The following is a 26,378-nucleotide window of genomic DNA, read 5'->3' as shown; positions in this document are numbered from 1 at the left end:
TGACTGCGAGGTACCGGGCGGGGCCGGGAGTAGCAGCGAGGCCGTCGCCATGGCAGCGGGCGGTCCCGTCCGGCCCGGCCTCAGTCCAGGTGCAGCCGGCGGCGCTGCGGACTACTTAGCTGCAGCCCGGGGAGGGCGGAGCTGTGTTCTTGTTCTGCAGCTCGGTGTTCTCTCGGCGGGTGAGTGGGGCTCTGCGGTCCGGCCGTCGGTTAGGGAAGGGACGGGAGGGTCGGAGACGGCAGGAAGTTTTAACGCAACTTCTTGCTGAGTCTGCGAGGCGCCGAGGCGGGTGTCCGGGCTTGACTTTGAGCCTGATGTGGGCAGTTGCGCTGAGGTGAGAGCAGTGGGGGCTGAACGTACACCGGGGGGGGGGGCTGGAGCCACCGTGCGCCGTCCACGATGGGGCCTGCGGAGCTGCAGGCTGCTTGTGGCGGTCACCGGAATTCTCGACTTGCGGGGCCTCCGCTGGGAAGGAGTACGGCGGCGTACCGATGCTGGCCATTCTCGGGGGCAGTGGAAGGCCACTGGCGGAGTCGTACCCGCCGCTGTGTAAGCCGCTTGCCTCCCTGGGACTGCAAAGGCTGAGGGTCGGCTCTTGCATGGTGGAGGGTTAGGGTTTAAGGGGGTGAAGTTGCGGTGGTCCAACTGCAGGTTTCCTGTCGACGGGTCTGGTGTGCGCCAGGGGTCTGCACCTGTCGGAGCAGCTGGCGGTGCACCTCTCACAGGAGGGCCGTACTCGGTTCTTCTGTTACACAACTTGAAGCAGGAGAAAAGCCTCATCGTAAAATAGAGGCACTTTGAACGCTTCTCCTCCTGTGGCATATTAGGTGTAGACAACTTTCACCACGCTGCTGAGTGTGCTTACTTTCACTAGTTTTCTAAAGACTGTACTTTGTCACGTGAGGGGGGGGAAAATATTTGAGGTTGCTGCAACGTGCTTCTATTCAGTGTTGTACTGATATTTTTAACTAACTATGCTTGTCTTAAGACGAGCAGAGCAACACCAGACAAAATGACAACTGTGAAGTATGAACAAGGGGCCGAACCAACAGAAGCATCAGGGTGAGTGTAATGAACTGCACTGCCATATGGGTTTGGAACAAGTATGCTGTGTGTGGTCTCCTGTCTAGAGTTTCCTAGTGCTTTTAGTATAATAATGAGAATGATGGAGTATTTGAAATGGTGTGTCTGAGGGGAGTGATATCTTTGAGAGAAATATGCTGTTGTGGCTGATTCCTTACTGTGATGGTTTGGGTGTAACCTGCCCACCACACTTTAGAAGTACCCAACTAGACTCAGCTGGGCTCTGGGAATATAAATGAAGCATTTATTTACAGCTAGCACAATGTACAAGCAGCTATTTACAATATATATACAGTTATATAAAAAAATATACAAGGTAAAAGTAATACAGAAAACACAACTCCCCTCCCAGAAACCTGAGTCCCCAGGACGGGCTCTCAACCATCCCTGCACCTTCCCCCTGCCCCTCTCAACCTTACCCCAGTCCTAAGGAAGAATAGAGGTTCAGCCAACAGGTTAAGAAGCAAAGGTGAGTGGCAGGTGAGGTTAGGGAGATGCAGCTCAATCAAAGCCCAGCCCTAGAGTGAAGACAAAATGGCGAAAGTGTTATCTAATGTTTACATTCTTCTTGTTCAGCAAGACTCTGAGGGAAGCAGACATCACCATTGTTTTCCTTTCACAGCCTATAATCTGCTTTTTCTGACCAAAACGTTCTAGCCTGCTTCAAACTAGCACACTTACAAAGAGTTAAGAACCACATGCAGAGTACTCAGTAGTGGTATAAAAAGATCACAGCGGTAAAGTTTGCTCTCATGTATCCTCCAGAAACACTGTCAAGGTCTCTTGTAGAACAAGATGATTTCGTTCTGCTCTTCTAAAAGCATGAAGTCTGGCATTCCTTTTAGCTGTGAGCAGTCAGAAGAAGATTTTGTTTTTATGGAGAGTGTGTGTGAGAAATGGTTTCTTGAAATGTCTCCTCATTTTATTATTCACCCTAGTAGTCAAAGACTAGATGTAGTAGAGGACTTGCTTCAGCAGGACAACAAGTAGATATTGAGTGCTCAGCAAAACAAACTCCCTCTGTGGAAAGCACTATCTAGGTGTTTTTTTAATGCTGGTGAGAGTGCAGTGGAAATTATATGCTTAGACTTGGCTTTTCTTTTAAAGAGTAGCTTCTTAAGGAGCAACATTAGTGTTAGGTTCTTATTTTGGCTTATTTTAATTACAGTAGAGGATGGGAAGGTGATATATAGTGTACTTAAAGTGTCTACAAGTATAAGCAAGTGGTCTGCAGCAAAACTGCTGTAGCAGCAGAAACTTAGTTTAATGAGTAAAGTATTTCAGCTGTATATTGAGACTCCCATAGGACTATTGGGGAAGTACAGCTGAATGGCCACACATCCCTAGAGCTTTGCTTTCAGTTGTAGGAGCCAAGCCAGGTACCAGTTGGTCTAGTAAGCAGTGCTGCTACAGGGGTCTGTTTGTGGAGAATCAAGAATATGTGGATTCTCTGAGTTGTTACAGACATGCTTCAAAATTGAGAAATGGCTCCAGAACATCATGGAAACATCAACACTGAATATGTGTAGTTGCTTCTGCCTAAGAAGCAGACTCATAGCAAACACCATGGCTGTGTTATTATGCAGCACAGTATTTCTGTGAAGGGGGCTGAATTAAACTCCTGGATTTGGGTGTCACACATATTTGCAGTTAATGATGTAACATTCAGAACTTCTCAGGTGGCTGAACAAATACTTAATCCAAAGAGACTCTTTCAAGGAAGCATGTCAAGCAGCCACTACCCTCAAAAGTGTTGTTTTAGCACTAGCTCAGCTGCTACTGCTCTGGTCTTAAAGCTTCTGGTCTGGTATCCTGCTCTGCACAAAAACATCCCTGCGCTATGGTTTTTCCTGCTGAAAGCATTTGTTCTCTGAACAAGTAGGTTACTGTTGTAGCATTAATGTAATTAAATAATTTTTTCATATGTGTGTTTCCAGCACCCAGAGTCTGGACTGTTAAGTCTTCAACAGATTCTTGGATGCCTTAGTTCAAAGCCCTTTATCATGTTGCTGAACACATCTGTTCCCTTCCTCCTCCAAAAGATAGAGCTTTGAAGGATGTATTGTTGATGGGAACTAGATCAGTACAAGCTAAGGGGTTCTTCTGTGCCAATGTATGGGAGAGTTTTCCTCCTCTGGTGTTATGCCTGTGGTCTGTCCCAGGCTGCTGCTTATTGCTAAGCTAACAGCACTTTCTCTGGAACAATGTAGGGTAGCAATGTATGAAGTTGATGTCTGTATCAGCATGTGACTTCTGTAATTTCTTTGCCAGCTTTCCAACAACAGAAGAGCCCACAGTAAAGATTGATGATGGTTGTGAAGAGGATAATGAACCAGACAGTTGTTTCAAGTAAGATGATACACTAAATGCTTTGTTTACCCCTGAAAGTGGAATTTAAGCCAAAATAAGGAATGCAGATGGCTTGCTGTAGTGGAGATAAGTCAAGCAAATCAGTTGTTCTTGACATTTGTACATAATCAAGACAAGGAACTTTCTTATGCCCTTGGAGGTGAAAGCTTAACTTGGGAACTAGCTCCAAGTCTCCAGGTATGGAAAATGGATTATCCAAGCTGAATTGATTCAGTTTTCCTGAAGGAATAGGTTTGGGAGAGCATAAGACAAATACTAGTGAGAAAATTAAGTGAATGATTATCTGGGGCAAATTATAAGCATCAAGCCCTTATGGAGACTAAACTATCTGAACTTGACAGCAATTAAATCTGGTCTTGAAGTAGCACTTTTCCAAGAGTGTTTTAGCTCATCACCAGATTACTGACTGTTCTAGCATACTTAGTCAAGTCAGTGACAAATGAACAGACTTGTTCTTGAGCTATCAGAACAGAGGAACATGAGGCCTGTTACCTCTGGTCTCCTGTGTGACAAAATGTCTCTAGAGTTCAAACTGGTATTTACAAATGCCTTTCATGAAGGCTTTAAGCTAAACCATGTGATCAAATATACTGTGTTCTTAACTAAGATACTGGCAGGCCAAATTGGAGTGATGTGTATGTATTTCAGTCTTTTCTGCATCTAATGTACTTGCCCTTGGACTGTGGAAGCTGAAGTCTTGATTTACTGTGTATGCATTGTGGGATTGACAGAGCAGAGACAGAAACAAACTGTTGGTGCAGTTATTGCAATGCTTTCTTAAGTACTAAGCATGCATAAATGCAAGGAGAACCTCCTACATACTAGGCCATCTTCAAGAAAAGACTTGTTACTATATCCTTGACTTTCATGGGAGAAGTGGTGCACAACCTAAATACTACTTTCCTGCTTAAGGATACAGATGTTTGGTGCTTAGCCCTTGTTCCTTAAAGCAGGGACCTTTATAGATTAATTCAGTAAGCCCAGGAAGATGCTTCCTTGTTGCTTCAGACATACCTAGCCTTCTCTTAAACTGAGTTATTGAAATGTTAGAGACATTCACCGAAGGAAATGCAATGCTCCAGTTGCTCTTGAGGAAAATATAGTCCCAAGGTTACTTAACAGACTGGCAATTTGTTTTCAAACTGTTGGATCTTGGTCAATTATGCAGATTGTTGCTTCTACCTTCATTCTTGGTGTAGCCTAAAGAGGCCTTCAGTAGTGAGAGAGTTACACAAAGGTCTAACTTTAACCAGAAGGCTTAAAGCATGGCAATCAACAAATAATGTTGTGTAGCTGAAAACAGGAGCTGGAACCTTGCTAAGGCTGCAGATGACTCTAACAAGTGAGACAACTTAGCTTCAGTAACTTGTGTTCTTAAGAGGTACTTGAGTCTTCAATCTGAAAGCCAAATCAATATTTTCTTTCAAAGGTGGTGAAGGGATTAATCTTCCAAATACACAGAAGCAGTATTTGAGCTACTAAGTGCAGTGTTTTCCAGGCCTGGATTGAAAAAAGTAAACCAAAACAACCTCTGATACAATAAATGTCTTGAGCGTGATACTTTGAGGTGTTTATCCTTTTTTCTTCTTGACCTGTAATTACTATATAAACTCATTTTCCAGAGCTTATTACTGGACATTAAGCCAGACTTCTAATGACACTGGAATTGTGACACTGAATAGCGTAATGCATAAGTACATACAGCTGTACTTTTAGGGTCACTAGCCAATGCATGCTTTTTCTGACAAGTGGTCAAAGCATTGCTTTCAAGTACTGTCTTAACCTATATACTTCATGACTGTAACTGAATAATCTCCTCTTAAAGAAATTACTGCTATTCAACATTTTAAAACAAGAGTGTAAACAAAAAAAACATTGCTCTTGTGTATCCTATCAGTAGTAAAATGTCAGTTCTTGATGCCAGTTCTCTTCTCTTGCAGTGCAATTAGGAGAAAAATTTCCCCATTTGTGATGTCTTTTGGATTCAGGTAAAAAATAATGCTTGTAATGTTATGGGCAGGGTAGAAATAGTCCTTATTTCTGATGTTACAACTTGGAGAGTTCCATGAACAACAGTGACTTCTACCTGCTATCTGGGAAGTACTGAATCTCCTATCACCCCCAAAAGTGGTGACTTGAAAGTGCTTTGAGAAGGAAGTCTTAAACTGATATTCTGTATCTGTGGAATTATAGGCTAATAACTACAGCTCAATCTGAGGTAGTTGGATGATGTACTCTGTTTAGATCACTTAGAAATAATAAACTGAATCCTTTACTTGCAGGCCCAAAAGTCTGGCCTTGTAGTCTTGGTAGTTTGTCAGTTAATGTCTACCTTAAGCTGACTTGTATTTTCCTCTTTTGCAGAGTATTTGGAGTTGCACTTATTGTTGTGGACATTATAGTTGTTATAGTGGATCTGGCTATCAGTGAGAAAAAGAAGGGTGTTGGAGAGATTCTTGAAGGTGTTTCATTGGCAATAGCACTCTTCTTTCTCATTGATGTTCTCCTGAGGGTGTTTGTACAAGGGTAAGATACAGGCAAAAAATTAAGTCAGTGTGGCAAGTCTTCAAGCTAGTAAGGAAGCACTGCTTCAGGCTTGGACTATGAATGTGGGTGCACTACAGGCTTGGGTTGTGTATTGGCTGTTAGCCTCCTATAGTCTAATCTGTAAAGTGTTTTGGGTATAAGTGAGCACCTGATGTCAACTTTTATGGTGTGTGTGGACTAGGTGTAAGGTTATTGTCTTGATGAGTGTTTGGTGCTTAGGATTAAGAACTACTTCAGCTTGCCTGTAGCTGCATAGATGATCTGTTCTTGAAGATGTATCTTGACCTTTGCTATCTCTATGGGCATCTGTCCAAAACTATCCTTTTTTTTTTTTCAGCTTCAGGAGCTATTTCTGCTCTAAACTGAATATTTTAGATGCAGTCATAGTGGTGGGCACTCTGTTAATTAACATGACATACTCCTTCTCAGACCTTACTGCGGCAAATCAGATACCAAGGTAAGAATGGTGTGGCAGCTGTTAAATTTGAGCTCTCTTTTCTTGATAGTTTTCCAAGAACTTTCCTGGGTACCTTTAGGCTAGATGTGTTTATTTGATCCCAATCAAGGTTGCGATGGTACTTTAATATTACAGACAACAAAGGAAAGGCACATTTAACTTTAGTCTACAGCTACACTGTAGAGCTGTGTGTATCTCCAAGGCAGAGATGTACTAAACATATCAGTTGAGGTAATGAAAAGTGAGGCAAGAAAATGCTCCGATTCAGATGTTGTTGGGCAGAAGGTGTGAAGCCCCTCTGGTAGAGCGCAGAGTCTGAAGAAGGTCAGAAGGAATAGTTGGATTATAATAAGTGGATCAGAGCTGAGCAAGGATCTCCATCTCATGGACCTTGGCATAAAGGCTGCCACATTGTCTTTATTTCCTCAGTTTTGATTTCCCAGAAGCCCTGTGGAATAACACGTTGGATTTTTTTCAGACATAGGACTGAAATTCATTTATGCGTCTAACTTGGTCAGATGGTAACCTGTGAGAAGAATCTCTTCGTGATAGAGACAGAAATGCAAGTCCAAAACTAGTTTTATTTGCACTAAATTTGAATTAGTGAATTTTGCTTGCATTGGCCAGAGAGAAATTAAACTTATTAAAAAAAAAGAAACCAATTGAAAATTCCCCCCTTACTATTCAACAGGCTATAAGGGTGGGGGTCATTCTGGCAGAGTCTAATTGTTTGAGAATCCGTGCCTGGACTAACACCTGGAAGTACCAGTTGTCTCTTCAAATGGTAGCTAAACTGGGGCTTCAAAAAGCAGAACAGTTAAAGGAATAACTTCTGCAGCCTCAGAACGATAAAAGGCTGTTTCCTTCTAGGTCTTTAAATATTAATCTGAGTTTAATGATTACTTCTCATGTCTGGCTACTTCTTTTTGCAGCAGTTTTCATTGTCTGGCAGCATCTAGGTAAAGGTAGAAATAATAGCTCTGTGACAGGGTAATCTGCACTGCTATCTTTACTAAGCTGTTTTGGTAGTAAGCTTAATCATTTGCTGACCCATCCTGTTACAGGTAAGTGTGTGCAAGTTTCTTGTGTTCTGACTTGCTGAAGGTGATGGCCTTTTAAAATATGCGTTTGGGTCACAGGAGTTCATGCTGATCTCAGAAGATACTTTTGGGAGCACTGTGGCCTGTCATCTGAGTCACAGAATGTATCTGGTTGGAAGAGACTCCAACTCCCACTAGAGGGGTTGACACTTAACCTCCAGGTCCACTTGAACACCTCCAGGGACAGTGACTAGCCTGGGCAGACCATTCCAGTATCTGATAACACTTCAATGAAGTATTTCCTAATATATAGATGTACAATTCTTGAGGCACTCTGTAAGGCTCCTCTTTGTCCTGTTTTGACCAAAATATTACTGCTTGGCACTAGATGACACCTCAAACTTGGCCAAATTTCAAATATTGAGATGTCATGCCTACATAATACTACAATAGCATCCATATATTTCAACTAATTTCAGCAGCCTGTCTAGGTTTTATCACTTTCCTCAAGAAGAGCAGTCTTGTATCAGTACCTGATAAGTCTCAGAAAAATTAATCTGAGCAGCTTGCTGTGACAAACACATATGAGTAACATGCTCTGGAGTAGTAAGAACTATTTCTAATCTAGTGTAGATGGGTGTGCATTGGGATAAGTTAGCCACTTTCTTCAAGATGGACTTGAAAAAGTACATTGAGAAATGAGATGTGTATCAGTCTGACTTAACTGGCTAACTTCTTGAAGGGCAGAATGCAAGCTGCTTTCATTTTAAGCAGTTGCTTCTGACAGTTGTGGGCCAGGCTGAGGAGAGGGGCTTTAGAGCTCCCTTGGCTTCCAGCTGTTTGGCTGTTATCTCCAAGGGAATTCTGTTTTGAAAACAGCAGGGTGATCTGGACTAGGAGGTGGGGAAAAAGCTAAGGCTTTCTCTAAGTGTCAAGAACAACATTGTCTTGCTGACTTTAGGTTCCACATCAGTGGATAGCAGACTGTCTTCAACTGGAGGTAATACGATAATGTTTCCATAGTATATCTCACTTCAGGTTTACTTTAGGTTTCTTACTGAAGTTTATCAGGACCTGAAATGTATGCTTCTTAAATGTATATGTTCACATATCTCCTTAGGGACTAGGGCAAATTAACATTCATTAAAGGTTTGCATAATACAGCTGCCTCTGTAGAACCACAGTGCATGAGCATCTTGGTCTGCTTCAAGGTTCAGCAGCAGTTCAAAGTTCCTCAAACCAAATCATCTGCTCAAGTTGCTGAATGATTAAGCACAGGGCGTACACTGATCTCAGGTTTCCTAAGGCATAATTTAGCCTGTGTAGCTTCTCAGCTGTTTTTAATGTGACTACTTAAAAGCTTGCTGTCAAGTATACATTTAAGGAACAAGAATTTGGTGATAACAGCATAGGCAGTGTTGAGGGAATTTGTTTGCTGGACAGAAGTGCCTGTGAAAATTGGAGTACGGCATTTCCTAGTTCTGTTAGCTGTTCATAGCATATGCTCCCAAACAAACCTCAAAACCATACTTTTCTTCAGGCGTAGTATTTTTTTCTCCAAAATCAGATGGAGAAGTCATAGAGTACATGAAACAAAGCTTTAAACTGTCTCTAAACCAGCTTTTAATCAGCCTTAAGCTTTGCTTCTGAGGTGTAAGGGTTTTTTTAATTTTATTTCATGGTGAATCTGACTCTTCCCTAGAATGGTTACTCTCCTCCGAGTTCTGAGAATTGTCATCTTAATAAGAATATTTCGCCTGGCTTCACAGAAGAAGCAACTTGAAGTGGTGACCCGGAGAATGGTAAGTTTACCTCTTAATAATATTGCCTTGGCTGCGCTTACTGCCCACAGCCTATTTGTCTGCAAGTGATAATACTGCCTTGGCAACATGTTTGTTCTGTGTCCCTAATAGGGTACAGCTTTACTTCCAACTTCAGTATAGCTAATATTCTTAACTTTACTCAAGTAAGCAGCAACTTCCCCTGGAAGATCAGCATATCAAAGTGATTACAACACAGTGTCTCAGTTTCTAGTTTGTGTGGTACATAAACTTTTCTCTTACATGGCAGAGGATAGGGATTTTAATGTTTCTTCTTATTCTGAATGAAAACAAAGAACCTGTTGAAGCCCTACCCATTGTAAACACATTTTATTTTCACCAGGTGCACTGAAGTGGTTCTGGAAGCTTTTGCTCAGGAATAAGCTGTCTTGGTTATGCTGCCCTTTGTTTTTCTTCCCTCAGCCCCCAAACACTCAAGCTGCAATGCCAGATTAATACTGTAGTCTGCTAAGAATCTGATGTATTCTTTCCACTAGAATAAACTTTGATACATCAAAGACAAAATTGTGTATGGAGCGTCTGCCTAAAAGCTAACATGATAATCATCCTTGGCTAGTGCTGTGAAGCTTGCTATAGGAAAATGAGTCTCTGTTACTCAAGACTTAATGTTAGAGTCTAGAGGGTGGGGCTTTCCTAGTAACAGGCAATACTTTGTTGGTCTTCAGCATTTCTCTACTCTTTTTTTGGCAGGTCTCTGAAAACAAAAGGCGCTATATGAAAGATGGCTTTGATCTGGATCTCACTTACGTTACTGGTTTGTAGAAACAAATGACACTGCGTCATGTTAAATATTGCTAACACTACTTATTCAGTTAAGTGCTTGATGTGAAATACAGGCAATGTTTTAGACTAATGAAACCTGTATCCAAAGTCAAACCAGACTTATGCCTGTTCTGTAGAGCTTTGAAATACAAATTCCTAACTCTGACATGGGTATCAAGGTTTAGCCTCTGGAAGAGAGGGTATGTGTGTGCTGTGTAGGACACACATTCTCCTCAGCCTAGGGAAACCAGGGCTGAGAAACTGACTAAGACATAGGCATTTTTAACTGTGATTCTATGGAGACTGACACTTAATGCTACACAATTCATTATTCTTCAGTTCTAGCTATACTAAATGCAGAAGAAAATCTCTTAGAAATGGGTAGGTGGTTGTCATAATTAATATAGAAACAAGGTGTTTAACAAAGTTGCTCTCAATCCTGTAATTTCTGTGTGTGGGGAGGGTTCCCTTTGTTAATTCTGATTGCTGTGTTGTCCATAGATCGCATTATTGCAATGTCATTTCCATCTTCTGGGAAGCAGTCTTTCTATAGAAACCCTATAGAGGTAAGAATCTCCCACCTACCAAGTCAGTAATTCTAAATGCTGTTTCACTTTCAGCCTTCTGTTAACTTGCATGTGGACTATATTGTCAAGTCAGTCTTAATCCTGCTGTCTTGGCTAGTTGAATTGCCTAAATTATAGTTGTCTGTGTGCTGCACTACTTGTGTTGTAAACTAAGCCTAGTGGGATGTATCTCAGTGTGCATACATGGGTGATCTGGTGTTCTTGTTCCTTGGGCATGTTTTATAGAACCAACTCCAGTTCTGTTGCAGGCTAGCTGTAGTCTGAGTAGTGAGAGCTGTATAATTCATCTAAAGATGCTTGAAAGTTCTGCATTAGTGCCCTTTAGAGCTATGCTTCTTGATACTGTGGAAACAAATATGTAGGACATGTTTGTAGTACTTCTATTCCAGATGAGAACCAGAGCTGTTGGGCTGGAAAGGCCTGATGTCCAAGGGCTGTTTCTGTGTGCAATTGCTGACACCATTTGAAGGGTGGGAAGTGAAGCACCAGTGGAGATGAGTAGAGCACCTACTACTCTGAACTTGTGTATTGTTTTATTGCTTTAGGAAGTTGCAAGATTTCTGGACAGCAAGCATGCAGACCACTATAAAGTTTACAATCTCTGCAGTAAGTATGTTTAGCTGCTGACTTTACTGAAATACTGCTAAACAGAAAAACATCTTTTCAGGGTACGATGCTGGCAATACCATGCCTCCAAGAACTTAAAATCTGTCCAAAGCTCATGTGGCCATTGACTTGGAGCATCTAATATATTGTATTGAAGCTTGCAGAGAAGATACTTGATGCCTTGTTCCTGAACAGTTGCTTTAGTGTTTCAGAGCACTGTGGAAAACAAAATCTGGGCTGAAACTCGGTGATGTTTGAGGATTTTTCTAATCAAGGCTTAGAAGAATGTGGTGAATGCATAGCTCAAACTTTTCATTTAGAGGTGGCTAAAACAAGGCAAAATACTTCAGCTCTGGTTTATGCTGTCGTAGTAGAGCATTAGAGTTGGAAGTATACATAGTGTGGTATAGAGAAATTGATACTGAAATCCTGAAAAGTCTTGTCCTCTTGCCAGCACAACGATAGATGAGGTGTTACAGATCAGTGTGGTCTTAGCAGCTCCTTACCACTTCATATGTGGTTGTTACTATGGTGGACCCTGACAGTACATCAGAACATTCAACTTTCAGATCCCTAAATAACTTATGTGGAAGAAAATGGCAACCTGGGCCTGGAAATGAGTTTTCACTTAAAAGTGAGATGTGAAACTAGAACCTAGGAAGTAGAATTAGAAACTAGAAAGTGCAGCTTTGGCCAAATTACCTCATAGCTTTTTATCTTCTTTGACCTATATATTTTTACTGCTGTACTCCAAACAATAATATATGCCCAGAGCAGCAGTTTTGGGTCACAAGCCACTTCTTGTTGCAAGTCTGTACCCTTTTCTGGCATAAATCCAGATTTTTCCTTGTAGGTGAAAAAGGCTATGACCCCAAGTACTTCCATTACAGGGTGGAAAGGATCTTTATTGATGACCACAATGTCCCAGCATTACAGTGAGTCTTGTCAAGAAATGTGTATGTCATATGTGGTAGTTCTATGTGGCCATCTGCTGTGATCCACTAACTTTCTTTTTACTTAGGGACATGCTGAAATTCACTGCCAGTGTCCGTGAATGGATGAGTCAAGATGAGAAGAACGTCATAGCCATTCACTGTAAAGGAGGCAAAGGTGGGACTTCTCACTTGTGACTTGTGTGTGCTGTAAATGCCACCTTCTTATAATGGCTTCTTTGTTAGTAAGGCCTTAAGCTCTAGCATGAGATTAGTATAACCTGACAGAATCTGCAGTCCGTGACTAGCAACAGTGTAGAACTGCATGCTTAGTATTACACAACTCTAGCCCAAAACTGTTCTTAATCTAATCTGGCCTCTGATCTCTTAAAATAATCCTCAATAACTTCCTGCTGTCCTGGCTGCTGGGACAGCAGTGCTGCAGGAAAAGATGGTGCCTAGATTGCTACTGAAACAACTGTTGCTTTGACTTCCTGGCAGCCATTGCCTATGCTGAATATCCTGTACTATAATGTTTCTCAAGTGTTACTACTGGAAGTTAAATGGAGGTACACAAGGCACGATGTGATAGTGCAATGTAGACTTATGGGAACAGGCTAGTCAAAGGTAGAGCACATGAGATGACCTGTGGGTGCTGTCTGTAGCCTCTTGTAGTGTAGGACCTGTTGAAGTGTATAGATAGCTGTGTAAATAAACTTAGTTTCCCTGCAAAGACCTGACACATCTTTAGCTGTCTGCTGTTAGTGCTGCAAACAGGAAGTTTAAAGTAAAGCTCACTCCTGGGTTTGGAACCATATCTTTAAAGATTTTGCAAAGCTGATCATTGAAGCTACCTGCAGGCCAGACACAGCATGAAGACCAAGTGTAGGGAGCAGTAGTATGATCTGGTTTTAAATTGAAAACAGACTATACTGGAGCTTTTGTGCTAGCAGTCTTGATGACTTCTTAGTAAGGTTAGGAGGAAAAAAGTTGGAGCAGAGGAGCAACTCTTGATGCATAGAGCACTGGCAAGTGCCAGTCCATAACCTTAAACTAATAGTGTGTGTGATTCTGTCCCCTGCCAAATAGAAATTTGCCAGTATCTTCATTCTCTAAAGTGTCTCTAGGAATACCACAAAGAAATGTGAGGACTCCTTTTGAGGGAAAAGTTAATGAACTGTCTTTAACTCCTTCTTCCCAGAAACGTAGGTGCTTGAGTACTATGACTTATCTCCCATTAACCCTTTTGTTGCAAAAGTTGTAACTTTATAAGAACCTGAATCACATTTGAACCTCTGTAATTCAACCTGTCTCTCAATACAGGCAGGACTGGAACAATGGTCTGTATCTGGCTCATAGACAGTGACCAGTTTGAGAGTGCAAAGGTAAAAACTTTTTTTTGACTGAGTATTCAGAATGCCTCATTAGAACCTCCTTAATGCATTTCACTCAATACTCTGCAAAAAAAGTCTACTCTAAAAGGATATCATGAACAATTTATTTAACAAAAGTTCTTACAAATCTTGCTGCTACATAAATACCTTTCTGATGAAGACAATTCTTGATCAGGAAGACCTGGGAAGGTAGGCTTTAACAGGATACCAACTTGGAAGTGCTTTTTGAGGCACTAGAGACCTAGAATGTGATCGGTCTTTTCTTAAAACTGTAGATGGCTTCTGAGCATGCTCTACTAAAGACTGTTACTGCTTAAGTAACAGTTTCTCTTCCCTCCAAGTAGTATGAAGCATCAAAAATTGTCTCAACTACCAGCATTACAGCAGGAAAATCTTCTGGGAAAAGGGAGAATAATCAGCAAGTCCCAGCCAGGACAGATGCATGTGCTGCTTTAGTATCCTGGGTCTGGTTTATCAGTTTGAAGATGTGGGTTACAGATAGCCCAGGCTGCTGAAGGTAGCCTGGCCAGAGTGTATTTAATCACGTCTTGCTCTAAGTTTGGTCTGAATATCCAAACTAATGCTCAGCTTGGTCTGCCACAGACCACTTGAAAAATGCAGGTGGTTCTAATAGTAGTTGTGTAGAAAATATTGCTCCTCTCATTCAGTGAGCTTTATTAGCACTGTCATGGATTACAAACTTAATGTATCTGACTTCCTGTTACCATTTATTTTCTGGCTAAAAGCCTACTTTTTAGAAGGTTCCCAAACACCTATTGTGTGTTTTCACTTGTGTTCTCTTGTTGAATTTGGCTAGTGTCATTCTTGTTTATTATGCACTTCTGGTGAGAAGGGTGGTGGTAGAATGAGTAATCCTTCTCTTAACCTTTGAAATTATCCTCTTACATAGGAAAGTTTGGACTACTTTGGGGAGAGAAGAACTGATAGAAGCACAAGTACCAAGTTTCAAGGAGTCGAAACTCCATCCCAGGTACTCTTGAGCAGGTCCAGTAATAGTAGCCAAACCAGAAGCATTGTCAGCACTTATACATCCCACCTACCCTGCCTTATTTTGGCGATACAGGTTCCTACTACTGCTTAGCTCCTGAACTTTCAATGCTCTTTAAGGTTTGGAAGACTAGCAACTGCTAAGGTTGTTTATTCCTCCCTCCATTCCAGCCAAATATGTTCTTTATGCCTTTATGTAATGTCATGTCTGAGTTATGGTATGTAAGAGAACAGAATTGTTGAGCCTGTGAGAGCTTTAAGTCCACCCCTGCTGCTCAAGTAGGGTGTGCTACAGCAGGTTGCCTAGGGTTATGTCCAGACAGGTCTAGAATATCTGCACAGATGGAGACTCCACAACCTCCCTGGCAGCCTGTTGCAGTGTTTGCCCAACCTCAAAGGAACATGTACCCATAAAACAACTGGGCGGTTAGCAAGGATGCACTTGAAGCCTGTAGCTTTGCCTGTGAAGGGCCTTAGCATTGCTGTGCTGGGGTGGAGAGATGTAAAGACTTCACAAGAAAACACTAAATTATTGCCTCAGACCAGTTTGGGGCTGTGCTCATCTTGATTCACTGTGTACTAAGATTCAAAAGTGTGAGATGAAACTGATCACAGATCAGTTGCTTGTATAAAATACAAAGGAAGTTCATCTGTCCTCCAGAATGTCCTTTTGTAAAACAAAAGTATCCTATATGCTTCAATGTTTTCTCTTAAAAAGCCACACTATAAAAGCTCCTCACTTGTTGCTGATTTCAAAGGCACAGAATTCCTCTTGGAATGTAAACTTCTTATGGAGTTTACCTTTTAAAGCAGTATTCACATGTTTAATTTGTCTAGAGAATTGTTTGAACAGGAGAACAAGTAGCTACTTTCTTTGGTTTGGACTTAAATGTTCAATCAAGTTCTTAGCTTTAACTCTGCTTTTGCCTAGAATTAGTGTGTGGGGTTCAGAAACTGCATAACATGTCTGGGTTTTTTGCATTACAGAGTAGGTATGTTGGATATTATGAGATCCTGAAAAACAAGTATAACTTGAAACTCCCACCAGAGAGACAACTCAAAATTAAAAACCTCAAAATCCACTCTATACATGGTAAGAACTCTTGAACTGGGGCATTCCTATACCTGGTTGTGGTTTTCTGATGCAGGCAGCTGATATCTTCTGTTTCTCTTGCTAAACCCACGAGAGGAACAACTTAGTGGGATTTGAGAAATCAGATAGCACACTTAAAATACAATGGGTGCTTTGGTGTGCAGTTGCCCAGGTGTTTTGTCACGTTGAGTGTCTGGTAATGGTGGCTCACATGCAACCTGCTGCTTTAGGAGGGGAAACAGTGTTTCTTAATTTGATATACACACCTGTTTTTGTATGTATGTACTGGTAATGTTGATAAGACTGGAAGTTCAGCACTGCTTTTTCAAGGGGATCTTTAATTGCTGTTGTTCACTCAATGGACTTGGACTCTACATAGCCTGGCCCTGCTGCACTAGTAGTATTCACTGCTACTTCAAAATCCAGTTTTCAGCTGTGGAACCTTGGGCTACCTTCTTCAAAGTCTATTTCTATTATTGCATTTGGTTTTCATGACCAGTTATATACTTCCAGCTAATGTATTTACTAGAGTATAATGCATCTCTTTTTTTCTAGGAGTTGGGAAAGGCAATGGAACTGATATGAAGGTGCAGATAATAGTGAGGAAGCAAGTTGTACTAGAATGTGTATGTGCCAGTCAAAAAAACTGCAAGGTGAGAGTACTGTGAAATTGAGTCACAGAAGCTGAAAGCTGACTTACATGTTAAAAGTGTCATCCTGTCAAGTTGAACACTAACCATGAAACTATCTGAATGGATGTATTCATTCCTAGGAGAATAAAAATAAAGCTAAGGTCTGCTAAATCACGGGCAAAGTAGTGGTAAGATGGTGAAAGATTTCTCTAGAGGTCAGTTAAATGCATTAACTCACTCTGATGTGAGCAGCTTAAATTGTTAGCTGTTTCATTGTATCTGTGTACTGTGAGCAAGTAACTGTGTGTTGTCATAAACTGCTTGTCTCCACAGTAACCTTTCATTAATACTTTTTCCAGGTCTTCTTTGATTCTGAAAGTGACTCTGTAGTCGTTGGCTTAGAAGACAGCCCTGTTATAAGTGGTGATGTGAAAGTCAGATTTGAATCATGTTCTGTAAGTAGAACAGCATGAAGATGTTCACTCAAGTATGCAGAGATGCTGCAGTGCGAATTGCAACTGAGGCACAATCTGCTCTTCCTCAGTGACCTCTGTGTGGGATGGCCACATAGTAGCAAGCTGCTATTTCATGCCTGTGCTGTAAGTGCTGCAACAAAAGTTGCTACAACAGGCTGTGCAGACGGGAGGTGTCTGACTTTCAGAGTATAACCAAGACATCTTTAGTAACTGCTGCTTCTAACATGGGGCCCTTAATACAATGAAATAAGTTCAGGTGACCTAGTCCTGGTGTAACTTCAGAGAAAACAATGAATAAAGCTTTAGCAATTAAGGCTTGTCAAGTGTACTAAACCTGGTACTGTAGCATTGTAAATCAAACAAATGAGGAAAGATACTCATGCTCTGCAAAAAATGAGTCTTATTATCTAACAGAGTACTTAAACAAGGTCTTTGTGTTTTAGGATCTTCCAAAAGGGTATGATGACTGCCCGTTCTTCTTCTGGTTCAACACTTCCTTTATTGAAAACAACAAGTGAGTGATCAGTGACTGCCTTTAAATACTCAGTTTTAGTATCTGAACAGAGCTAAAAGTTCATAAATGTAAAGCTCTGATTAAACCAGGCTTGATCAGCCAGCTATCTTTTGTGTTGGTAGTGGTCTCTGACTCAATTTCAGCTTGCAGTCAGGCAGCTGGCACATGCTTACTCTGTGCCAAGTGTTTTTAAAATATGTGAACTTTTTAGCTTAGCTTACTCCATTGGACTCCTTTCCTTAGCTCTCTTAAGTATTTTTAATGAACTTGAGTTTAAAAAAGTGATGCCAACTGTTCAAACATAAGACAGCTTTGCTATTCTCTACACCGTGGCTTATTGTGAGGCTAGAACTTGTCCAGCAGCTTAGCAGGCAAACATCCGAACCAGAGTTAGAGGTACTGATGCTTGGGCTCCCAGACAAAGGCTCTTTAACTTACTGCTTCTTGTGCATTAATTCAAGTTAGAAATTACGGTAGCTTGTTCTTGCTGATACTAGAACTCCTGGTTGAGCTCCAGCTGGCAAAAGTTTGACTTATATGTCTCTTTTGGTGAGTGAAACAGAAGTGTAAGGCCTGAGATCTGAGTGTTTACCAAACTTGATGCATTTAGAGGAATACTGAACTTGACACATGGGTGATAATTACTGTTATCTCCACGACTGGAGTGGGAAAGGAGCAGTTTATGCAGTTGATCCCATCAGAGTATGTGGAGAGGTAGCAGTGATTTATATTAATAAATCTGAACTTAATATGCTGAGTTAGCAATGCACCTTGTAGTCTTGGTGCAGACACCTAGTCAGACCAAGCTAGTGGCAGGAGATGTATATGCTTTGTGTGACAGCCCTGTAACATTGTCATCTCAAAGGTTTCATCCAAGTGCTTTGTTTCCTGCAGGGCAAAGGAGGATGCTCCACCAGACCTTCTCTTAAACAGAATTTGGTAGAGATTATATTCCTGCTCAGAATTCTGGTGGATCCCAGGTGTACTAGGTCTGATAAGCAGTAAAACAGGTGCTAAGGCAGTCCTAGTCTTGTAGCTCTAATTCAGCCATAGCTAATATGTGATGTCTGTTAAGTGATAAATCAACATGAATTTGGTAGACATTAAAAGTTGAGAATGTGCCTCAGTTTGAGTACTGGATCAACTCTTTGCCATTAGCAAGGTTTTGCTACCTGCATCCCATCAGGAGGCTTTAAGATGACAGTAATGCTGAATTTTAATCTAACAATAGTGTATGATGGGGGTCTGGGAGCTGAAAACTCCGAACTAAACAACCAACAAGAAAACACCAACCAAAAAAACCCACTCCACAAATACACCAGGTTGATTCAGTTTCTCTGACTTCAGATCCAAAGCCCTGTGTGGGCATGGCTAATGACTGTCTAAATTCAACATTTAGAGCTATATTTAATATTACAGAGCTAAGCTTGAAGTTCTTATGTAGCTGAAAACAAAAGCCTGCTGTAGGCTGTAAAATACTACTGAATTTTGTTTTTCAGGCTCTATCTTCCCAGGAATGAGCTGGATAACCCTCACAAGTCTAAAATGTGGAAAGTCTATAGTGAGGCATTTGCTGTGGAGGTGAACTTCATTGAACCATAAGGGAAATATGTAAAATTGATCTCTTTCTGGAAAATGTCTTGCTGCTTCAGTATAATGTGAAGCAGTCACACTTCCATGTGATGAATGTATTTCTGTGTAGATACAACTTCTTAAATAAACTTACATGAAGTTCTGTTGTGCAGAGCAATAATCCTCTGAGGAGCTACTTAGTGCCAGCTGACTCATTTCATGTTAATGAGCTGTTTGGCTCATTTGGAGCTCCAATGTCCCTACATATGGGTAATCCCTTAATTTAAGACAACTGTCTGTCCTGAAGCAAGAGCTTTAACCTGATGGTGGTTGGAGACTAGCAGTCTGCTGGAAGAATGACATACCTTCTGTCAGCATCAGGTTTTGTCAAAGGTCAGTAGAGTATGGGAATTTGTCTGTGCCAGATTAGTATTCCTCCCAAGACTTCTTGAGCATAAGTCTTGATATTGAATCACTGTTCATCAGAAGTATGTAGTTTTTTGAGCAACATTATAACCTGAGGGCTGAGTGGGGGTTGGAAACTGCATAGGTGCTTCTCCACCACTACGTCCCCACAAAGAACTGAAATGGCACACAAGCATGCTAAATGCCTGGGACCAGTTAACCAAACTTGCCTTTATACTTGTGTGAAGGGTTTGATTTGTGCACTTGTTGATTTAAGCTTACACTACAAATGCTCACCTGATCACTCTTGAGCTATGCTAAGACCTGTGATGCAAAAACACTTATTCTGCTTTCCAACAGTTCTCAGCAGTGCAGCTCTTTGGTAGTGACAGATCAAGCCTTTGATGTGCAACTTGTGAGGTTAGTTTCTTGGTTCTTGAAACTATTGGCCAGAAAGGGTAATAGCACTGTGACTTGTAGCAAGAAATAGTGTGGGGCAACAGGACTAGGGAAGCAGTCCTTCTCCTCTATTTCAGCATAGAAGAGGGGGCATCTTGAACATTGTACTGAGTTTTGGGCCACTCATTACAAGAATGTTGAGGTGCTAGTGTCAAAACATGACAGTTAATGAAGGGACTAGAGCACAAGCTTTATGAGGAGCAGCTGACTGAGCTGGGGTTGTTGAGCCTCCTTTTCTCTAGGCTAAAGGAAGACTATTCTGCTCTCTACCACTCCCTGAGAAGACATTATGGTAACAAACAATAGGACATGTGGAAATAGTTTCAAATTGTCTCATGGGAGGGATGTTTAGATTGCTGTCATAGATTGAAGCTTTAAAGCTGTCACAATCAGATATCAAGAAATTACATCACCAAAAGAGTTGTCAGGCATTAGCACAGGTTTCCCAGTGAAGTAGTGCATTCAGTGTCACTGGAGGTATTTAAAATGTGTAGATGTGGCACTTGGGGCATGGTTTAGTGGGTGTTGATAATGTTAGGTTAACATTTGGACCTGCTTTTAAAGATCTTTTTCAACCTAATTGATTGCTACTTCAGATGTTTATTATTAGGAACCAAGAGCAGAAGACTGACATAGCTTTCCATAACTAATGAAGTAGGCAGATACCATAACTGCCAGGTGGCTACTTGAGGGTGGTGTCATACTTATGAAGTACATATGTGGACTCAAGTTTTGCTATTACTGTGTAACTAATTAGGATCACAGAATGGTCTGGGGTTGGAAGTGACCTCCAAAGGTCCTCTGGTCTAACCTCTTTTGCAGTAAGCAGGGGCATCCTGAGCCTATGACGCCTGAGGCACCAGAGGAGGAGTTTTCCTTAGCTGAGGGCTGGGTTTAAGGAACAGTTAATCTGGACATTTGGAAGTCTATGGGTCTTGATGGCATGCACTCATGGGTGCTGAGGGTGCATAGGTCATTGCCAGACTACTCTCCAGTAAGTCATGGCAGACAGGAGAGATGCCTGGGGACTGGAGGAGGGCAGATGTCACTCCTCTCCTCAAAGGTTAAAGACATCTCAGATAACTAGACCAGTTGCCTTGCCTTTGTGCCTGAAAAGGTACTGGAGTAACTTAATCCTTGATACTGTCCTTAGGCATATTAAGGACAAGGGGATCATTAGGAGCCATCAACATGGCCTTACCAAAGGGAGGTCATGTTTGACCAACCTGATAGCCTTTTATGAGGACATATCCAGGTGGATGGATGATGGTAGAGCAGTGGATGTGGTTTATCTGGATTTCAGTGAAGCATTTGACACTGTCTCCCACAGCATCCTCACAACTAAACTGAGGCAGTGTGATCTGGATGATCAGCTAGTGAGGTGGACTGCAAATTGGTTGAAGGAAAAGTAGTTGTGGTCAGTGGGACAGTCTGTAGCTATTCGAGCTCCAGATAGTCATCAATGACCTGGATGAAGGCACAGAGTGCACTGTCAGCAGGTTTGACACCAAACTGGATGCAGTGGCTGATGCAGCTGGAGCATTGTGCTGCCATTCAGCAACACCTGGACAGGCTGGAGAGTTGGGCAGAGAGAAACTCAGTGAAATTCAACAGGGGCAAATGTAGAGTCCTGCACCTGCCCAGGTACCAGTATAGGTTGGGGACTGGCCTGTTGAAGAGCAGTGAAGGGGAATAGGATCTGGGGGCCCTACTAGATGGGAGATTGACCATGAGCTAGCAGTATGCTTTTGTGGCCAGGAGGGCCAGTGTTGTTATAGGGTGTATTAGAAAGGCTGTGGCTAGTAGGTTGAGAGAGGCTCTGCCCTGGTGAGGCCACATCTGGAATATTGTGTCTGGTTCTAGTGCTCTCAGATAAAGAGGGAGGCCACAAAGATGAAGAGACTGAAGGAGCTGGGGCTCTTCAGCTTGGAGACAAGACTGAGGGGTGGACCTCATCTATGTTTATGTAAAGGGTGAGTAGCAGGAGAATGGAACCAGGCTCTTCTTGGTGATGCCCAGCAAGAGGCAATGGGTGGAAGTTGAGGCATAGGAAGCTCTGTGTAAACATGAGGAGGAACTTTTTCACTGTGAGGGTGGCAGAACACTGGAGAAGGCTAGCCAGGGGGCTTGTGAAGTTTCCCTCTCTGGAGATATTCAAAACCTGCCTGGACATGTTCCTGTGTGATCTGGTGTAGGTGCTCCTGCTGTGGCATGGAGGTTGGACTAGATAATATTTTGAGATCCTTTTCAGCCTCTGACATTCTGTGATCCTCAACTAGATCAGGTTGCCCAGGACCTTGTCGAGCCTCACATCTAGTATTTAGGAGCTGGGCTGTTGTAAACTCCCACAGAGTTGAAAGTTAATGACCTCCACAGTTGATATACTGTGATTTAAAAACCCCATCTTGAATGGCTTGAGTGTTCCCATAATTGTTTGCAGTTCTAGACTCAGGATAGTGAGCAAGAATAATTGGGTGAGTATTGTGAGTTGAAGTAGCTGCAGGTTATGTAAATCCTAATTCCTGTGCAAAACAGGCCTAACTTGAACAGGCTCACACAACCTACTTCAGTTTGATAAACTGACAAGGATTTCATGTATGTCTTAATCTTCTAAGTACTCTTTCTTCCAGGGTCAAATCTCCCATGTTTCAAGTTGTGTTGCAACTTGTCCTGCCTCTGTTTCTCTGAGCCTGGCTCTATCATGTGCCTTGAAAGAAGGAATTGTATGCAGCAGTTTAAGAACTCGTCAGCTTTGTTACAAATGAGCCAATCCAATTTTCTCCATCATACGTTCTGGCAGCCCCTCTGCTTGACTTGTTCCAGTATGTCATTGCCTTTCTTGTATTGGGGAACAGAAGACTATCATGTTGCTTCACAGGCTACACATGTTAGGCACATGAATATGGTAAACCACTGCTCCAGGTTAGAGTACTGGAAGTTTAATGTGACTGGGAGTAGCAGAAACAAACTAGCCTCAGTAAAGAAATAGCCATGCACATAGGAGTGACACCACAGCTGCATCCCTAGAGGGTGGTGGAGCAGGAAGGCAGTTAAGGTCTGTCCCTACACTGCTGGAAGAGGTCGTCATTCTGCTGCAGATATAAGTGGTTGACAGCTCTTTTGGCTTAGCTCAGGCAACTGGATATCACTGTCCTAAAATGCCCTTTCCACTAGCTTGCAGGGTAGTTGAGGTGAAATAGCTTCCTGTGTACAGAGTAAGAGAAACTCAGCAGAGGCTCCAACAGCAAGTGTCATGTTTTCTTTCCTAGGTGAAGCTTGCATTTAATGTACAAGCAGAAATCGGTAAACAGCTGTACAAGGAAGATACTACATTTATTTTAAATGCAAGCACTACTGCTCAAAGATCCAAGTACTTAATCTTCTTGCAGCACTGACCCTTTCTGCTCCAGGGTAGTGAACACTCACCTTTTACCATACATGGACCTTAGCTGACTGTGCTGCACTCCTGGCAGGAACCTTACAGCATCTAAGTAATCAGCAATCTAGCAAACTTGGAACTTGAGCTGAGCCCTAAAATTAGAACTGAGTTTGACACTGACAAAGGCACAAGCCATAGACTACTTCTTCTCCTAGATTACATAAACCTTCAGCTCTTTTCACAGCACCTTCTTGTAGTTGGCACTTCCCATTACTATTGCGAGAATTTATACCTCTTTGACTGCAAAAGGCCGCTCATTTAATTCTGGAGGGGTGGGTGACACTTTATCTCTTTGCATAACAGCAGCCAGATACTCAGTTGTTGTGGAGGCAGGGAATTAATGTGTCTGAGTCAGAATATATACAAAAAATAGAATTATTTTATTTCCTGAAACCTGTCCCCAAATCTATATGCAGAAATTAGTTTAATTAGCAGATTGAGTTCGAGAAGATCATACAAGAACACTATAGGTAATTTGACGTATTTTGGGAAGTCAGGAGATGGAAAAGGCTAACTACGAAACAAAGCATGCCCTACTATTAGTCTGAGCCAAAAGGTGAGTCAGGCTCGGCTGAGAGAAAGGTGGTCCCAGATGCTTGGCTGCTTGTTCTCTTTCAAAACATGCAGATGCTCATTAAGGCCTATCAAGCGGCATAAAGGCGGTGCTTATGGTGGGAAGCTGTCCAAAGCAGGGATGGGTCCTGTCCCTCAGGAGCTTGTCCTTTGGGAGCATCAAAGGCCTCTTTCTGCAGGAACTATCCAGGGCAGGGGAGATCTCTAAGGTTGGGAGACCCCAAGGTGGGAAGACCCCCAGTATATTATAATCTTCCTAGACGAAGAGTCAAGTTACCACTTCCTAGGTGCAAAGACCACAGCAAATCCCCAGCCCCATTCCAGCGTGAGCATCTGCATGGGGCACCCCTTGTGCCTGAAGAGCCCTTTGCTCTCCCCCTTCATGCCTGCAGAGGGGAGGAAACAGGCTTTTTGTGCCTTTTCCTCTCCCATTCAAACCAGAGAGGGAGAGGGATTTTGGGGTATACTGGACTCCAGGACATCAGTCAAACTGAACTTTATTCCCATGAATTTCTGTGCCAACATTGTAAAGTTCTTAGCTGAACAAGTTATATCTACAGTTTAAGCAGCTGTAAATGGGAGAAGTGCTGCTTACATCAACATCAGAAGGTAAACTCTTACTATGTGTCTAGTTCAGCCACCAGCTTCTTCCTGTAGGTTCAGTTTTAAATATCCTGCCTCTCTTGAAGCTTCAACTTTAATAAAAACTGCAACCATGAGCTTTAAAAAATGAAAGCAATGACAAATCTAAGAAACAGATTGAAGTAGTCCACTGCAGTGGAGTCAGTCTTCATCTTTTCATAACTATTAAACACATACAATATACTAACTTCTCTTGGCTAGACACTTTTGAAAAGGGGAAGTCTAACAACTCAGCCTCACCCTTCTACCTGAATTGTTTAAATATTTGGTATAAATTCCTTTTAAAGTACTAATGATGCACACTATTGCTGCCTCTAGTGTACTGGTCAATAAAGGTAAACTAGTGTAGTAGGCAATGAAGATTCTTTTAGCTGTGCCCTGAGGTTTGAATTCCTCTTCTCATAGGTGTATGAAAGGGAGGCAGACAGTTGTTGCTGCACATTACAAGTAGGGAAGCAAGATGCAGCAACTGCTTTTCATCACAGAGGCTGTAACAGTGCAGTGGAGTAGCCATGGCTGCACTGCAAGAGGCAGTAGAGAGATACTTTCATATATGCTTAAAGCTTTTTTGCTTTGGGATCTGACAGAGAAGCTGTAACATGTAAACCACCACTCTTCCAGCTGTAATGTGCCAATTACCAGTAAGCTGTTGCTGTGACAAGCTACTACTATATTTCTAGATCCTGGTGGGTTAAAGAGCTGTCACTGCCCTCACAAAGTGATACTGTTACAGCACTTGGACAACATCCCATTTGCCAACTCCAGGCCTGGAGTCATGAATTTACACTGCTCTGAGACTTCCTTTGTCTTCTCTGAGGATATGCAGTAGCTGCTTTTCACAAGGCAAAGCATGCTTGTATAAGGAACACCCTGCTTCAAGAATGGAACCTAAAATATGTTATTCTATCATTTTAGGTAGTAATAACTGCATGTTTAGTAACCAAGCAGGCCTAATCTCCAGGCCTGAAGGAGATTCATAACCATATTGTCCATGCTGCTGCCACTGGCAGCAGTGTTACCAGATGAGTGGAAAGAGTCCAAAAAGTAGAGATCAAGGTGTCAGCTGTTTCTAAGCTCTCAGTTCTGGCTCTCTGCTCTTCATCTTCCTGTCCTTCAAGCACATACAGTCATTTATGATAAGGTGACCGAGAAAGGAGCCTGAACTAAGTTATGATTCTAGCCGTGGACCCAGCAGCTATTTCCAGCAATTGATCTCTGTCACATGTTTAATTCAGTGATGTTTGGTATGCTCTAGTACTTCTTGAGAAAATTTAGAAAATAATAAAATGCTGCACGGACTCCTTAAACAAAAGTAACTATGTTTTTCGTGGAATCAAGTAGGTTGGAAGAGACCTTTACGATCATCCAGTCCAAACTATCACACAGCATTTTCTCTCACATGCAGGAATATCTGAGGCTACTTGTATAAGCCCATTTACTGGGACAGAGTACACAAGTCAGAGACCAATTGCCATGACCTTGGAAAGTCACAGAGCAGAAGAGAGCTGGAGTCTAGTGAAGGGTTGTCAGTCACACTCAGCAAGATGAGCCAGAACTAGCATACTGAGTAAGAGATGAGCCAGCAACAGCTGGGAAAGCTGCTCACCACAGAACAGATTTTTAAGAGTACTTTACCTCAAACAAATAGTCAGTCCTACTGCTGCAATGTTACATTAAACCTACCAGGTCAACACAAGTCATCTTAGCACCATTACATCCTGGGAAAATACATTTATGAAATGCAGTGTACCTAGGGCAGAATCTGGCAAGATGGAGATAGTGCTGCGAATCTAATTCAAGCTAGCACGCACATATCTCTATCAAATCACCTGAATTTAAAGATTAAAAAAAAACTTCACTGGAGTTCAGTTTCTAAAATGAGGGCACTAATTGGGGCCCTGCTCAGTCCATGATTTGATCTGCAAAGTTTTTAATTTTTATTTGAT

General features: G+C 42.0%; 1 protein-coding gene across 3 annotated transcripts; it reads left to right on the top strand.

The window, feature by feature from the left end:
• The first annotated feature begins 107 nt into the window (after window positions 1–107).
• Window positions 108–19,095, top strand: LOC135191402 (phosphatidylinositol 3,4,5-trisphosphate 3-phosphatase TPTE2-like). Of its 3 annotated transcripts, none has more exons than XM_064173681.1 (19): window positions 108–179; window positions 989–1,062; window positions 3,355–3,432; window positions 5,394–5,441; window positions 5,818–5,979; window positions 6,344–6,457; window positions 9,200–9,299; window positions 10,029–10,092; window positions 10,602–10,666; window positions 11,233–11,293; window positions 12,147–12,228; window positions 12,315–12,403; window positions 13,549–13,610; window positions 14,530–14,610; window positions 15,615–15,720; window positions 16,276–16,373; window positions 16,712–16,807; window positions 17,272–17,342; window positions 18,842–19,095. In XM_064173681.1, the coding sequence occupies exons 2-19, from the start codon at window positions 1,013–1,015 to the stop codon at window positions 18,942–18,944; spliced, it is 1,530 nt and encodes a 509-aa protein (XP_064029751.1). In that variant the 5' UTR covers window positions 108–179; window positions 989–1,012; the 3' UTR covers window positions 18,945–19,095. The 3 variants fall into 3 exon arrangements, with proteins under 3 accessions (XP_064029751.1, XP_064029740.1, XP_064029760.1); XM_064173670.1 differs by having other exon boundaries at window positions 6,338–6,457; XM_064173690.1 differs by lacking the exons at window positions 5,818–5,979; window positions 6,344–6,457.
• Window positions 19,096–26,378: the final 7,283 nt, after the last annotated feature.

The sequence above is a fragment of the Pogoniulus pusillus genome, chromosome 3 (genome assembly GCF_015220805.1).
Source record: "Pogoniulus pusillus isolate bPogPus1 chromosome 3, bPogPus1.pri, whole genome shotgun sequence".
Taxonomy (NCBI): domain Eukaryota; kingdom Metazoa; phylum Chordata; class Aves; order Piciformes; family Lybiidae; genus Pogoniulus; species Pogoniulus pusillus.
Note: the sequence above shows the minus strand (reverse complement) of the source record. Positions and strands in the feature narration are given on the sequence as shown.

Coding starts and splice junctions, on each gene's coding strand:
- LOC135191402 (XM_064173670.1), top strand. CDS start 1,013: ATGACAACTGTGAAGTATGAACAAGGGGCCGAACCAACAGAAGCATCA. Junction 6,458..9,199: donor GCGGCAAATCAGATACCAAG/GTAAGAATGGTG, acceptor ACTCTTCCCTAG/AATGGTTACTCTCCTCCGAG. Junction 10,667..11,232: donor TCTATAGAAACCCTATAGAG/GTAAGAATCTCC, acceptor TTATTGCTTTAG/GAAGTTGCAAGATTTCTGGA.